This window comes from Dipodomys merriami, unplaced genomic scaffold, assembly GCF_024711535.1.
Source record: "Dipodomys merriami isolate MVZ:Mamm:240054 unplaced genomic scaffold, mDipMer1.0.p SCAF_21, whole genome shotgun sequence".
Classification (NCBI taxonomy): Eukaryota; Metazoa; Chordata; class Mammalia; order Rodentia; family Heteromyidae; genus Dipodomys; species Dipodomys merriami.
Genome location: NW_027203493.1, coordinates 9734956 through 9751626, shown reverse-complemented (window position 1 = coordinate 9751626; position 16671 = coordinate 9734956). Strand labels below are relative to the sequence as shown.

Genomic DNA, 16671 nt, shown 5'->3' with positions numbered 1-16671 from the left:
CAAGGCAAGCACTCTACCACAGAGCCACCTTCCCAGTCCCCATGCCTAGCTTTTTTTTTTTTTTTGGTCAGTCATGGGGCTTGAACTCTGGGCCTGAAAGCTGTCCCTCAGCTCTTCAGCTCAAGGCTAGCACTACTACTTGAGCCACAGCGCCACTTCCAGTTTTCTGGTGGTTTATTGGAGATAAGAGTTTCATAGCCTTTCCTGCTTGGGCTGGCTTTGAACTGCAATCCTCAGATCTCAGCCTCCTGATTAGCTAGGATTATAGGTGTGAGCCACTGGTGCCTGGCTCATGCCTAGCTTTAAAATGAATTTTTGAAATAGTTTCTTACTATGTTGGCAAGGCTAACCTTGAACTTATAATTATCTTTCTTTTACTTCCCAAGAGCTGGTATGCCAGTGTTCCTGACCCAGATTCACAGTTTTATAAAGTGTGCAGATCAGTAGTGTTTAGTATATTCACAAAGTTGTACACCTACCATTAATATTACTATCCAATTCTAGAACATGTTTGTTACTCTAAAAATAAAATGTTATCTCAGCATCAACTACCATAGGATGGTCTTGGTTCCAGTGTTTCATATACTGATTTCTTTTTGGATTCTCAGTTCTAATCTTGTTGCATATATGTCTTTCCTTAAGCCAGTCCCATACTGGCTTGATTATTAAAGCTTTGCACCAATTTTGAAATAGGTTAATGTGAATTCTCTGACTTTGTAACTTTTCCAATGTTTTACTGCTGTTCTGAGTCTTTTGTTTTTAACTAACTGTTTCTTTTATACTATTATTTAAAATAAGTACAATTGAAAAAATATAAACTCCTTGTGCTTGAACTCCTAAAGTACAAAGCTCATGCAAACTTACAACTGGAGTAATAAAATACCTACAAAATTAATGGTATACTAACATAGTGGAATTCTATCCATGTGGGTTCATTGGGTTTGGCAAGCCAATGTGGTTTCATGTTGAGTGATAATATAATTTACCTGCCATGTTTTCTCTTTGAACCAGTAGGATTCTTCCCTTTTTGTAGCACATTGGAACAGCATTTATCTGTATCTGTTGCAGGTACAAGATTTGTATGCTTGAGAATAGCTACTATGAAAAATTTTAAGTAGAGAGCTGTTTTTAAAATTTTCACAGTGAACATAATGCCTGCAGTCACCTAGATTCTATGCATTTTGCTATACTTGGTTTGTATGATTCTTATTTTAAATATAAATCATTAGCCTCTTCTCATTAGCCCACTAAATATGTACTTGGACATTATTTTCTGTTGCTGTAACTGAGCACCACAGGCAGAATACTTTATAAAGAATAAAGGTTTACACTTCTAGGCATCTACCCTGAACAACAGGAACCAATATACAAGGACACGTGCACCTCCATGTTTATTGCAGCACTGTTCACAATAGCTAGGATATGGAAACAACCTAGATGCCCCACCACAGATGAATGGATCCAAAAATTGTGGTATCTATACACAATGGAATATTATGCAGCCATTAGAAATGACAAAATAATGGCATTTGCAGGGAAATGGATGGAGCTAGAAGGAATCATGTTGAGCGAGGTAAGCCAAGAACGAAGAGACAAACAGTACATGGTCTCCCTGATAAGCGGATGATAAATCCAAAATGTTAGGTGATATGACAAAACTAACAGGACTTAAGAAACAAAGAACTCCCACTCATCTGGTTGAACCACTACTAAATATCCCCATGCTGCTGATCACGTGTATGGTATATAACATATGAACACCGTTATATATTACAGACTGTGATAGACAATTTGCTCCAGGAAAGTTAGAATGAACGTGTGACTTTAAATGAGCATCATTATTCCACAATACTGTGAATTTCCGGAAATTAAGTAATCACTTAATCACAATCAAAAAAAAAAAAAAAAAAAAAAAGAACCTTGGGGAAGGGAGGGAGGGAGGGGATGGTAGGGAGAAAACAATGGAGGGGGTAACAATGTTCAAGAGGAAGTGTACTCATTACCCCACTCATGTAACTGTAACCCTCTGTATAGAATCTTTACAATAAAAAAATTAAAAAAAAAAATAAAGGATTTGAGCATTTGATCTTGAAATCACTCTTGCATAGATAACAAAGACTGACTGTATACTTAAAAAGAGGGAGTAATTAATAAATAGATCCAAATTAAATTAATGAATAAAGAAATAACTACCAATGAAATAAAAACTGGTTGAGACACTCTCATAAAAAAAAAAAAAAAAAAAAAAGAATAAAGGTTTATTTGGCTCATGGCTCTGATGCCTGGGATGTTCAAGATCAGCAGCTGTATCTGATGAGGTCCTTGCTGTGGTGATCTTCTGCAGATTCCCAATGGGGTGCATGATGAGACAGAATATTCTAGCTTAGGCTTCTTATAAAGCCATTGTCCCATTGGATTAGGACCCCATTCTTATGGCCTCATTTAACTATAATTACTGCCAGAGATCCTATCTCTAAATATCATGGTTGAATTAAGTTTCTACTTTCTTACTCCTTCACAGTGGGGATTCAATTTCAACTTGAAGAGTTTTAGTGGGAATATTTCAACCATAGCAGACACGGATTTTTTAAATTCATTATTGTGAGCAAAAATATGCCTTTACTATTTTTAAAATAATCAAAATGAAAATACAAAATAATCCTTATGGAGTGTGCTACTGAGGAAAATTATATATTTAGCTCAATGTCCTGTTTTGAAGCTAGAGTTCCACAAATTGAGAAAGGGTAATCTCAGTGAGCCAGCTGGTGCCCTCTGGGGCAGTGCAGATTTCTCTCATGTGCTGAGGATCTTAATTTGGCCTGTTTATGTTGCATGAAATGTGAAATATGAATAAAAAGTAGAAAAATTTTCTCCTTAGCTTGCTGCTTCTGTGAGCATTTATTTAAATCAGTGTGTGATAAACGATTTTTTTTTTTTTTACCATTTTTCTTTTTTTCCCTGAAGTTGTTCTGAAATGTGTTTCACTTGGGTTCATGCCAAACCTTGATTGAAGGCCTGTATGTGTCAAGTATTAAGCTAGGTGGTGATGCTCAACAGGAGGAGAGGGAACTTCAGCTGGCTTCAACCAGAAAGCTTGGCAAAACATAGACTTTTTGACTGTCGTGACTAAGGGGGGGGGTATAGCCAGTGCCTGCAGTGTCTGTGATTTGCCAGACACCAGAGGACTGTGTGGAATTTGCTTTAGCCCGAGTTGTGATTGAGCACTGTGAAAGGATGCAAAGCACAGTCTGGAAGGGGAGAGGTGCATGGAGTGATGTCCAGGGGAACCAGCCCAAGTGCCCACGTATCCTCTTTTGTGGGGCCACACAGGACATGCAGCACATGAGAAATGTTTTTAAACAGAATAGCTTGTAGACTCAGAACAATGGTTTTTGTAGGGAGCTGATCGCATTGGCTCTCTCTTCTTGGCATAGCTAGAACTCCAGACTCCCACATAGCAGGACAGGGTTCTACATAAGCCATCTTGTTGGCACAATTTGGGCACAGTGAGCCTTACTTACTACTTCTGGGGATTATGTGAACCTTCCTGAAGTCTAAGTTTTCAGATGCCAGTCAAGAAGCCAATATTATAAACAAGGCTTTCAGCATTGTTACCACTAGAGTCTGTGGCCAGATGGAGAGTCTGTGAAGATCACTCCATCGGGCAGCTTAGCTGCTGTGGGCCTTTCTGGCTTAGGTACACCTTTCTTTTAGCCACTTGTACTAAACTCTTGTTATGATCTAATCTCTAGCATAATCTAGTTCTTTTCTGTTGGTTTAGGACTTCCTTTAATTCCCTCCAGATTTAATCCAGGGAAGAAAATCCTGAAAAGACTTAGTGTAAATGAAGGTGAGCCCACCCCATGGAACAATGAAGATCATTTTTAGATAATTGGTTTCACAGGTTTAAACTGTTACGTTGGTGGTATTTTTGTAGTAATTTGATCTCTCTCATTTTTATGTATAACTATTCTGAATTTAAGATCTTTAACTTGATCACTTAAAGTTTTAGTTAGTTTTTAAAGTTCCGTGGTTCAATAACTTGGTAAGATATCACCTGATCTTCAGAGTAACCCAGAAGAGGTTAGGGCCCACTGCACATGGCCCTTTCTCTGCTGGCCAGTGGATAGATTTCTGCATTGAGACCTGGGCCTGTGCTCACTGCAGCCCTTCCAGCTTGAAGTCAAGCTCTGGAGTGTGGTGTTATTTTTAAAAGGAACATTCTTTTTCTGCCCTCTGAAAACAAAGGACAACAGAAATGGAAAGGCAGGAGCTTGGAGGACGAGGCAGGTTAGGCCTCAAGCACCATGTTGGGTTTCTTGCCCTTTGTGAGACTTGTGTCTCAGGGAATTCCCACATCTCCCAAGGACAGCCCAAAGTAGCAAGTACTCTGTTTTATTTTTACTTTATGTCTCTCTCAATCCTTTTAAAATGGGAAGCCAAGGCTTGTTGCTATTGATAGCTTCTTCTCACAGTTCTTGTTGGTCCCAACTAGAATTCTTGCCATTTTCTTTCTTAAATGAACTAAATTAGGAGTTTACAGCCATTTCTATTGAGGGAGACTTCAAGTTCTCAGCATAATTTTTAAATTTTTTTTATTGTAAAAATACTGTACAGAGAGGTTACAGTTACATGAGTAAGGTAATGAGTACGTTTCCTATCGGGCATTGTTACCTCCTCCGCATAATTTTCTCCCCACTGGGAGAAAATAGGAAAATCATAGCTAGTAATTTTAGGTTTTGAAAGGAAAACAAATCCACCTGAACTGAAATGGGCATTCTCCATCAGCCACCTATGAGGTCAAGGAAGGCCAGCATGTGTGTGGGGGAACTAGTTAGATTCTAGTTCACATCTATATAGTTGTTCTGGAGCCAGAACTTTGGTACAGTGAGATCTAGTGTTCCTGGTTATTGAGCATCTGAAACAGAACTTTGTTTCTTAGCATTGAACTCTGACCCTGAATCTGTCTTTTCTGAGTTCTTTGAGTATCAACACATTAACATCTGTACTTATTTCTGAATCTGCATAGACCAACATTTTTACTGCATCCATGTATATCAAGTGCATGAATATGTGTCAGTATCTGTAGGTTTTCCAGCTCTGCAGGGCATTCTGATTCTGCCTTCTCCTATGAGGTACAGTGTTTATACAGCTTAATGCACCCTCTGTGTGTAATCCAGTAGTGCTGCTCATGTGCCTGTCCCAGCACTGCTGCACTGGGGTCAAGCTCTCCACATATGAGTGCTTGGAGGACATTTATGATTCAAACCATAACAGTTGCCCTGGTTGGCCTTGAAGACCTTGGTTTAGCAGTCCTCCTGCCTCCGCCTCCTGATCTATACTTAGAAATCCGTTTTTTATTCCATTTTCCTTGAAGCAGCCTTGCCATCCATATTTTGAGACTGATTCCACGCTTTGGAAATCAGAAGTTTTTCACTTCTGATTTTCAACTTCTTATACTGTCTGTTTAGCCTTAATGATGGGGACTCTTTTCCCAGAGCCTCTCCATGGCATAGGAATGCCACTTGCCAAGCTGTCAATCATGTGGATTCCCTCTCCCCTGTTTGAAGAATGCAGCCAAACTGTTTCTTTTAGATCTGAGACTCAGATTTTAACTAAAGATAACACTGATGTTCTATCTGAAGAATCATCAACTAGTCACATTCCCTTTCTCTCTATATATGCTCTTCATTCTTATCATCATGAGTATTTAACTCACATTGAGAACTTTTACTAAGCCAGGCCCTTGTGGCTCACACCTGTAATCCTGTAAACCAGCCTGGGCAAGACACTTATTTCCAGTTAACAACCAGAAAAGCCAAAAGTAGAACTTTGGTTCATGTGGTCGATTGCTAGCCTTGAGCACAAAAGCTTAGAGACAGTGCCTGGGCCCCAAGTTCAAGTGCCATGACTAGTGCACATGCAAGCACGTGTGCGCATGCTTATATACACACATGCACAAACTTTTCTTGAAACTATGATGATGTAATATTTTCAGAATACAAGTGAACTATACATTATTTTCTTATAGCATGTAATATTTTAAATATTCAATAATGCTATGTAGTATAATTTCTAAGAAAAAAATCAGTTCTGGTGAGCAAACACTTGTTGTCATAAATTCAGTTTTTCTAAGTTTTTTCTAAGTTTTCTAAGTATTTTCTAAGTTCAGTTTTCTAACTTGACTAACATACCAGGTGCAGTTTTTCAGTTTCCTTCTTATTCCTTTGTAGTCCCCGGAGATACTTTCTCCTGTCCTCTCAGATGGCACTCCATCCTGAATACAGAGAGGAGCTAGAAGCCCTCCAGAACAAACATAGAGAGTCAGTGTTGGTTCTCAACAAATGCACGAATCTCTCAGAGGGCGTCCTTTCTGTCCGCAAGCGCTGCCACAGCCACCAGGTCTTCGATTACCCCCAGGTGTTGCAAGTGAGTATTGTTTATAACCTTTCTTGCTCAGGAGAAACCACTGTCCCAGGGTAAAACTCCTGGCAGCAGGAGTTATTTTCCACATGCACCCTGGGACTGTTGTCCAAGGGAGGGCATAATGCAGTGTTGCACATTACTGCAGTTCTTCTGCTACCACATGGGTACCTGGCATACTATGTTCATGGAAGCTGTTTGGACAGAGTACAAGTATGATGTACTGCATGAATGATCATACTTGTACTTCAGAATCTCAGATCGGATAAGTTCATAGGAAGTCATATTAGAAAAAGCAGACACATGTATTTTATGTTTACCCCTGATTCATGGGCCAATCCAAAAAAATGCTCTCCTTTCTAGTGGCATCTTGTATCTCTGGACCACAGTAGCCCATCACTTTCCTTGGAACTAGAGAGGTATTTGGGTTTTGGGTGGATTTGTCCCCCTTAGCATATCCTGCCAGGAGCATATCCTTCTCTTATACCATGGGCTGGCCATCCTCCATGACCAAAGGTGAAGCAATGCTCTGGGAATATTTTATAGGCAAGATTTTTGATATTGCAAGGAGATGGAGTTCAGAAAAGGAGAATTTGAGTTTAGTTCACTTAAATATTTAAAATGTAGACAGGTTAGTTGAAAGAGAAATATCAAGAAGCTGGTGTGAATTTTTTTGTTGTTGTTAACCCCAGTAAGCTGGTCCGTACTGAGATTGTTAAAATACTTTCTCTCAAGAAGTGCAGCTTCTCTCTTTGGAATGTGTGACTGATAACAGTGGTAATAGGAGCAGGAGAATTTATAGTAACCTTTGTCTAGACAGGAAAAGTGGTTATCACATGTGTGTTCACATCTGGACTTGACTTCTCAGTTGGGCAGAACTGTCTACCTACACCTCAGGCACCATATCAGATACTCTTCCTCCATTCCTATTGCTTCTCTTCTTTATCACCAGAGGACTTAGGGACATTAAGTCCTTCCCTCCCTCCCTCCCTTTTTTCTTCTCTTATTTCCTCCCTTCCTTCCTCCCTCTTTCTGTTCCTTTATGTCTTTTTTTTTTTTTTCTTTTTTCCAGGTAGGATCTCACTCAGTAGCCCAGGCTGACCTTGAACTATTGATCCTCCTGCCTCAGTCTCCTGAGTACTTGGGTTACAGGTATACACCACCACACCTAGCTTCTTTTTTTGACACTAAGCATTTGATCATATTTTATTTATTTTAAGTAATTTATTATTTTTTGTGTGTGTGCTGGTCCTAGGGCTTGAACTCAAGGGCTAGGTGCCGCTTCTGAGCTTTTTTGCTCAAAGCTATTGCTCTACCACTTGAGCCACAGCTGTACTTTAAGCTTTTTGCTGGTTAATTGGAGATAAGAGTCTCAGGGGCTTTTCTGTCCAGGCTGGCTTCAAATTGCAATCCTCAGATCTCAGACTCTTCTGTAGCTAGGATTACAGATGTGAGCCATCAGCACCTGGTACCAAGCCCTGCTTTTTGCTGATTAATCAGAGAGAGAGTATGTCATGGCGTTTTCTGCTTACACTGACTTTGAACTGTGATCCTGAAATCTGAGCCTTTTGAGAAGCTAGGATTACAGGTGTGAGCCACCAGTGCCTGGCTCTTGATGCTTTTTCAAAGGCACTCCATCCTTAAGGGAATATCTTCTAGATGCTTTAGGGACTAGGGAGACCTTCCCTTTGGACGTCTTTTTGAGAGCCCAGTATTCCTGCTACAGGTGGGCTGAGGTCAGTGCTGTGAGTCATGTTCAGAAGAGGTTCCATGCTGTGTTTCCATAATATACTGGCACTAGAAGAAAACAGATTGCAGGAGGTCAGGTGGTGGCCTGTTCAGAGGAAGACTTGCACATTTTTTTTCTTTTTTGAAGTACTGAGGTTTGAACTAAGAGCTTCATGTTTGCTTAACTGGTGTTCTACCATGTGAGCCATGCCTCTAGCCCTGCTTTTTGCTGGTTATTTTGGAGGTGAGGCCCTGGCTGGCCTTCAACTGTAACCTTTGGGATCTTAGCCTCTGAGTAGCTAGGATTACAGGCAGGAGTCATTGGTGCTCAGCTTAGATGTTGTTTTGAACATGTGCAGAATGCTAGCTCTGATGGCATTGGAGTGACAGTAAAGATTCAAATAGGAAGCATTGCATCCAGTTATGCTTTTCATGCTGGACAGTTGCAAACTGTTGTCTTTTGGCATTTGTGTCAAAATGCCTCAAGACTGCTTGGTGTTAAGCCTTGGAGGGAACTTCCTGATCTGCAGGGATCCAAGTAAGTGGCACAGCGGTCCTGGTTTGTAACCCTCAACTTGCTCTTGTGTTCCTGCAGGAAGCTACTTTCTGTGTGGTCCTTCGTGGAGCTCGGCTGGGCCAGGCGGTACTGAGCGATGTGTTACAAGCTGGCTGTGTCCCAGTTGTCATTGCAGACTCGTATATCCTGCCCTTCTCAGAAGTTCTTGACTGGAAGAGGTGAGTATTACTGTCTAATTACCTTAGCTAGTGGTTTTTCTAGTATTAGAAATAAAAAGCCATTCAGGTATTTGTAATACATACTTAGTTTAAGAACTATATATTGTGCTTTAAAATCTCTGAAACTTTTTGAGTGTTCTTATGATGCTACAAGTGGAAAATTCCACCCTGTCCTCATGGTGTTACTGTCAAATGCTAGTGTAAATTACCTTCCGCCTGTATATGTAATATGTAACCTCAGACAGTAAGGTATATATGCAGTAGAAGTGGATTTTATGTTTAGAATCTCTCAAGATATCTAGTCATGTTTAAATATTTCAAAATATGAAGTAATCTGAAATAGATCTGGTATTGGGTTACAGAGAAGGGATACCCAACCTGTACTACTTGAGCCTATTTGCTGTATCTTCCTTCAGGAGACTCAGTGTATTTGGTTTAGAGCTGCTTACAAACAGGACAGTGGGACAGATTTGCAGACTGGCTTTATTGATACATAGCCATGTCTCTTCATTTGTATGTTTGTTTACTTAAGTTATTTATGCAGAGTTGAGAAGTTATGAATTACAAAGCCTAAAATGTTGGCTAACCAGCCTTTTGCAAAGCAATTGCCAACCCTATTCTAGAGCAGTAGATTTTAATATGACTCCAGAGTAGGCTCACTTGGAAAGCATTTAAAAATACCTGGCCTTACCCTGGGGGTATTTTAAAGTTCCAAGGCAGCCAGCTTTATGGTCATGGTTGAGAACCATGAGATGGAGAGTTGCAGAGATGGGGAGTTTGCACAGTGTACTGGCTGATAGTGGACAGCCTTGCTGCATGAAGACTGAGGTACATGCCCAGGGACAGAGGGACAAAGTGGACTCTGCTTGTTTATGTTCAGGGAATAGGCTGCTTAGAGGTCTCATGCTTCTCACTCTTGTCTTGTACATAGCTGCTTTCTTCCTTTCCAGCTTTTTGATAGTTTACCCAAGTGTGATGGTCATATAGTTATTTTAAAGTTTATAACCCTAATTCATTAATTTATTCATTCATGTTACATTTGTTATGAACAATCCAGAGTTTCTGCTTTTGAGAAGGCTAGAATCTAGTAGGAGAAGACAGACCAATGATTAAGGCTAAGTGTTCTTTATCTGAAGTGCTGGGGGCCAGAGTGTTTCAGACTTGGGGTGATGTTTTTTTGATTTTGGAATATTTGCATACATACAAGGAGCTACATTGAGGAGAAGACTCAAGCCTCAATATGGCATAGCCTGAAGTAGTTTTTATACAACATATGTGTGTATGCGTGTGCGTGTGTGTGTGTGTGTGTGTGTGTGTGTGTGTGTGTGTGTGTGTGTGTGTGTGTGTGTGTGTGTGTGTGTGTGTGTGTGTGTGTGTGTGTGTGTGTGTGTGTGTACGTATGTATGCAGGCTGATCCTGGGGTTTGAACTCAGGACCTAGACACAGTCTCTGAGCTTTTTCTTACTCAAGGCTAGCTAGCACTCTACCACTTGAGTCACAACTCCACTTCTTGCTTTTTGTGGTTAACTGGAAAGAAGTCTCATGGACATTTCTGCTTGGGCTGGCTTTGAACTGTGATCCTCAGATCTCAGGATCCTGAGATTTATAGGCATGATTTACACTGGTACCCTACTTATATAATGTTTCTAGTAATTGTATACATGCAATAGTTTCGTGGTATAGAATTTTCTTCTTGTGGCATCATGTTGGTACTCAAAAAGCTTTACATTTGGAGCATTTTGGATTTCAGCATTTTGGATTAGGGACAGCTCTTTTAGAAAATGCCATAGCAAATATTTGCCCATGGGGGCTATGGCAGCACAGAACAGAGGGAGTCTGACTCCACTTGAAGGAGGTGTGAAGTCATTCTTCACATCTTGGAGAAGTGATGAGCCACTTTCAGCATTATACACCCATGAAAACATTTATTTAGCACCTTTCGTTTGCCAAGCATTGCCAACACTTGCCAGGTATGAAAATCACAAGGTCAAACCTCCTAAGAAATTCATGATTTAGAGGTGGCAGCTAGGAAAATACAAATTGTGATGTGATGGAGTGTGACTTAGACCCAACTGGATAGGATGCTAAGAGAGAGGAGGAGGCAGAGGGATCAGTGAGGGCCGCATAGAGGCAGTGATTCAGGTCTGGCTGTGAGAAGATATTTCTACAAGGACTCAGATCTGCTTGGGTATTTTACTTACGAATATGTGAAGGAAGTCAGAGTGAAGTCAGAAAATGTGGATTCAGATAACCTACACTATATATCGATATATCTATATATCGATATATATACACACTTCCCCCCCCAGTACTAATGTTTGAACTCGGCGTTGTATTGGCTTGGCTTTCTTGCTTATGGCTGGTACTCTACCACTTAAGCCACATCTCTTGCCCTGATTTTTGCTGGCTCTTTTGGAGGTGGAGTCTCTTGGGCTTTTTTGCCTGGGCTGGCTTTGAATGGTGATCCTGATATCTCAGCCTCCTGAGTGGCTAGGATTATAGGTGTGAGCCACCAATGCCCCATTCATTTCAACCTTCTTGATCCTTAGTTTTCCTACCTGAGTAAGAGAAACGATTTATTTATTTGATAAGCTACCAAGTGCCAACTGTGCTAGGCAGCATTCCAGGTACTCAGGATATACTGGTGAGTGGAGCCAAGCAGTTTCTATTTTAATAAACCAGCCTAGTAGGTGAAAGTAGAGGGTAGATTTCAGTGAGTTAATTTGTACTACAAACTCTTCTGTCTGTGGGAAGTCATTGTTGAATCCTTTTTTTCTTACTCTGAATATGTAATCTGAGAGCAAATCCTGTGGGGTGGGACCTCTCATCTCTCAGCAATGCCTCCCTCATCAGCAGCTCTGGCCTACCTCTGCAGGGCTCTCAGCCTTTTTCTTACTCCCACATCTGCTTCCTGTAGTTTGTTCCAACACTTTAGATGGCGTGGTCCTGTGGGAACCTATTCAGAACTTGTCAGGCCTTTGCCTAAAACCTCCCAGTGGTTTTCCATCTCATACTACCAAGTCCTTCTGTGGCTTCCAAGTTCTGTGTTATGCCTTGCAGTGGTGACCCTGCCTCCCTTATTTCTCCTTGGCTCCTGTTATTCTCCATCCTGTTTACCCAGCTCTAGCCATGGAGCTCTCCTTCCTCTTCCTGGAACATGCCCAGTATACTGGGAAGGCCTCCTAGGACCTTTCACAGCTTGAGTAAGCTCCCTGGCCATTCTTATGGCCTCCTATCATCTTCCTTGCCTGATCTGTCCTGTTTGTTACCAACGCCCAACACATAATAGAACCTCCATAAATTAATGATGAATAGATGAGTAAATTTGCATAGAAAGATGAAGGGGGAAGTTAATGTTAATTGAGAGAATAAAGAGTGAAGAATGTGCCATTGTTGAAAGAGCAGGTTAAGCGGTACACTGCTGACCTGTGAGCCTAAGGTCCTGAATTTGAATATCAGTACTGTACCAGGTGAGCAGAATTTGCAGAATTTGATATGCAAAGGCCTTATGGAGGGCAGAGCATGGTATGTTAATGTTAATTGACTGAAAGAATGACAGTATGGCTAGGTTGCACCAGCAGAGTGAAGGCAAATGAAAGATAATTGGAGTGGAAATGCGTGAGAAATTATTGCTCTGAGATGAGGTCAGCCATGAGTAGAGGAGGGTGAGAGACTACTTCCTGCAGGGGATATAGGGCTAAAGGAATTTGGGGGTGTTGACTCAGCTTGAGAGAAGAAAACAATACTGTATGTGGCAGGGCTTGCTGTAAAGAGCTGCACACATGTAAATTGTTTGGCTGTTTTCTCTAGAGCTTCGGTGATTGTCCCAGAAGAAAAGCTGTCAGATGTGTACAGTATTTTGCAGAGCATCCCACAAAGACAGATTGAGGAGATGCAGAGACAGGTAAGTGGCCAGGTGCATGCAACTCTGTTGGGGAAGGGTCCTGAGGATGCCACAGGGGTCTGCCTGGGCACAGAGGGACAGCAGCCAAGAGCTGGGGCTCATCTTCTCTTTGTATCCACTACCCAAACTTAAATTTGCGAAGGGAAGGCAGGGCTGGGCAAGTTACTTCAAATAATAACTGTCGGAGTTTTAAAACTTTGTGGAGTGAAGTCTACTGCTATTTTAGGGGTCCTCCTGAAGCAGTGTCTTTAAGGTGTGAAACAAGCCTTTGGCAGGTTTGGAGTCACAGCATTGACTGGGACACCCAGAGACACTGAACCATCTTGAGGTAGTACTTTTGTGGTCATGGCTTGAGGATGCTGTTGTGCACATGGTCCTAGGCTCCCAGTTCAGATGGCCTTTGTAACACAACATCTGTCCTGTCTCCTTGAACACCCGAACATGCTCCTGCTTCCCTTTCCAGACCTGCCCCAGCTTCTGATGCTCCTCATGGTGGCTCTCTGCCTGCCTGAAGGACTCCACTGAGTGTCCTAGTTAGTCTTACTTTCCTTTCTTTCTCCAGAAAGAAAACTAACTTTGCTTAAATATCAGGCAAGTTAAGGAAATTTCAAAGACTATCATTATATTGGTACTATTTGTTTTTCCTCTTTCTTTTCTTAATTTTTTAAAAAAATGTTTTATGGTTTCTTAAATTTTATCTGTGTGGAAGATAGCAGGGGGGAGTAGGAGGCTCTTAGCCATATTGCTCTGGCAAGGGGCCTCTGTAAAACTTGATCAGACAATAGCTCCAGGCTTCTGTCTGGATGAGGGTCGATGGTCACCTGGCTGTGAGATGAAGAGATCTGATGCCATTTGTTTCCTAAGTATGTCATCAGCCTACTCTCCTGCTCTTCTCCCCATCTTTACCCTCTCTCAGGGTTTGGCTATGTAACTGGGTGTCTTTCCTTCAGTGATTTCATGTGCATCTCTCCTGGGCCTAAACCGTCAGCTCCCACTCTCTCTTTACTTTTCAGCTCCCACACGTTGGTACTGCAGTCTTAGTCTCCCTTTCTCTTTTTCATAGGATACTGGTACCTCGATTTGTAAAGCTCCTCTTCATTGTCATTTGAGGGTTTAGGGTTTGAAAGTAGAAGAGGATGTGTTCACCTGCCTTCTGTATGACAGTGCTTTATTAGATAGCCTTCCATCGCTATAGCAAATAGAAAGAAAAAAAGGTTTTTATTTCTTTTTCTGGCTTACAGTTTTGACGTTCTGATCAATGACTGAAGACATTGCTCTTACATCTCTGATGTTGGTGTGGGGGAGAGGGGCACACCTTAATGACCCTAACCCCTTACTAGGTTCTACTCTTAAGCCCCCCCAACACTTTTGGGGGGACACTTAAGATCCAAAGTATAGCAACAGTGGACTTTTCATGCAGTAAATTGCCTGGCTTGTGCCAGCTGTGCTGATTTAAGTCCTGTCCCTAAACAAGGATCTGCCTTCTATGGGCTTCAGAAGCCTCATCCTGACTAGGAAACAAATTACAGTTGAGTGTAGCATCCCTGCTGGTTTGTCACAGCATATTCATGCTGGCTGTTTCTTTCTTTTCTTTTCTTTTTCTTTCTTTTTTTTTTTTTTTTTTGGCTGTTTCTGGCTTTCCCATCACTAACTGACTGCCTGCTCACCTTATGTGAGTTTGAGCAGTCCAGAGAGCCCTAGGTTTTTATCCTAAACTGTAGGATTAGAAACTGCCTTGTGTGAGATTCTGGGGTAGAAATGTAAAGGAACTAGGAAGGTGGAGTGAGCATACTCTGTGCAACTACCTGCCCAGCCTCGGGCTGGGAAAGGTTGTTTTGTTTTTGGAGCAGAGTCTTCACCAATGGCTCCCAGAGTATAGCACTCCCCAGGAGGAGGGGTAAAAGCCCCAGGCCCCAGGCTGGCCTGGCCAGTGGCAGGCTCAGAATCACAGGACTGTTGAGAAGGAATGAATGTGGGCATTCAAAACAGAATAGTTGTGGGTTATTTGGATTCAAAGAGACACTTGGATTAGAAGACTTGGTTTTGAGCCTTGGCTCTGTCCCTATTAATTGCATGCTCATGAGAACTCACCAAAGCTGCCTAGGCTTTCATTTTCTCATTTATGAAATGAAGGGGTTGGCTAAGTCATCTCTCATGTTCCATGCAGGGATTTAACAACTCTATGAAACTCTTATCCCTACTATCCCTGGTAGCATTAAGGGGTAAGTGGTCTTCTCTTCTCTGAATGCCTCTGGTCACCAAGCGGCCAGTGACTGCCTCAGAGATGAGTACCTCTTATCATGCAACTGACAAAAGAAGATGGAGAGGCATTCTTTACCTTCCTCTCACCCTCTCTCCAGCTTCCCTGTGCTGCATTCTAATGCTGTCCTCCAACTATCTGCTTCCCTTTCCTGAGTATTCTGTGTCCCCCAAATAACCTCTTTCATCTCACACCCCTACCTTTCTGGACTAGACTGACAACCCCAATTAGATGTGAGATGATCTGTTGAAGTAATTCCAAGTTATGTGTAAAGGATGTTATGGGGGAAAGATGGCTTTAGCAACCTCCCCTCCCCCATGTTTTGACCACTACAAATGTCTCAACATTGCCAGGTGCACCTCTTGGTTGACAGAGATGCTGGCTTGCTTGAAAACTACTGTTCTATTGAAGTATGTTGTCTCTTAAGGCTGGAGATTGCATTTGTTACCATTGCCTTACGACAAAGAAGTATCTGAGGCAATTAGCTTATAGAGAAAAAAAGGTTTATTTGGCCCACAATTTTGAGGATCTAAGATCTGGCAGCCCATAAGTTTGGATTCTGATGGGGTTGGTGGATGGTAACAGCAGAGGCACATGTTGGGGGAGGTGGTTGTATGAGGAAAAAAGAAGTAGGAAAGAGAGGGAGGAGGGAGGAAAAGGGAGAAGAAGGAGGATGAGGAGAAACAGGAGGAGGAGGAGGAGGAGAGAAGAGAGGGAGAATGGGCTATGGCTCCACAACCCCCATTGAGGGGACACTCCCACTGACCTAGGAACCTCCCAGCATGCTCCACTTGTAAGAGGTCCATAGCACCTGATATTGTCACCCTGGGGACCATGCCTTTGCATGTGGACTTTTGAGGGATACTCATCCAAACTAGCAGGGAGAGTGAGGGTTCTTTTGCTTTAGAACAAAATATACTCTTTCCAAAATTCACTTGTCATTTTGCCTTCTGTGTATCTGCCATCAATTGAACTTGACCTTGGCAGGAGTAACTAAAACAATAGCAGACATAGTTCTCAGACCTCAGTGAATCTCTTTATTAGAGTCCTAGTTGGCTCCTTTTACAGGACAAGCACAATCTTAGGGGAAACCAGTTGCTTCGGTGGTTGAGAGCGGAGTGACCATAGATGAATAGATGATGAGTCAGATGAACTGAATTGATGAACCAGAACTTAATTCTCCTGCTGAGAAGGCAGTGCTAGCTTTAGGAGCTGCATGGACTGTTGCAGCCAGCAGAGGTCTCCATCCACTTTTAAGTGACTTCTGAAGAAATCTTAACTGCTATGAGCCATGCTGTTCTTCACAGGGGCATCGCTACTCTCTAGAGACCAGTTTGTTCAGGTGAAGAGCAGGACTTTGCTTGAACTGCCTCAAGAAATGTGAGTGGGGCCTTGGTGAGAAAGGTATTGCAGCCCCATGTTTGCAGTTCAGTCTGGTGAATATGCTTGATGGAAGTTCTTGTTGTTACTTGAGAATTCCTGTGACCAGGAAAAAAGACTTTCTACTTGACAAGAAACGACTTAAATTTCTCTGCTGATCTCCTATGTACAAGTGAGGCAGCCATAAAGTAATTATGAGGCCAGAGCCTTATCTGAGAGCTGTAATTAAGCTAACATTTTT

General features: G+C 41.9%; 1 protein-coding gene across 2 annotated transcripts in view; it reads left to right on the top strand.

The window, feature by feature from the left end:
* Ext2 (exostosin glycosyltransferase 2) overlaps positions 1-16671 on the top strand; it is a 123511-nt gene that overhangs the window by 13764 nt on the left and 93076 nt on the right. For both annotated transcript variants that reach the window (XM_070032538.1, XM_070032539.1), the window contains exons 5-7: positions 6234-6429; positions 8747-8886; positions 12697-12790. In XM_070032538.1, the coding sequence (XP_069888639.1) occupies positions 6234-6429; positions 8747-8886; positions 12697-12790 (430 nt within the window). The remainder of the gene's footprint in view (positions 1-6233; positions 6430-8746; positions 8887-12696; positions 12791-16671) is intronic.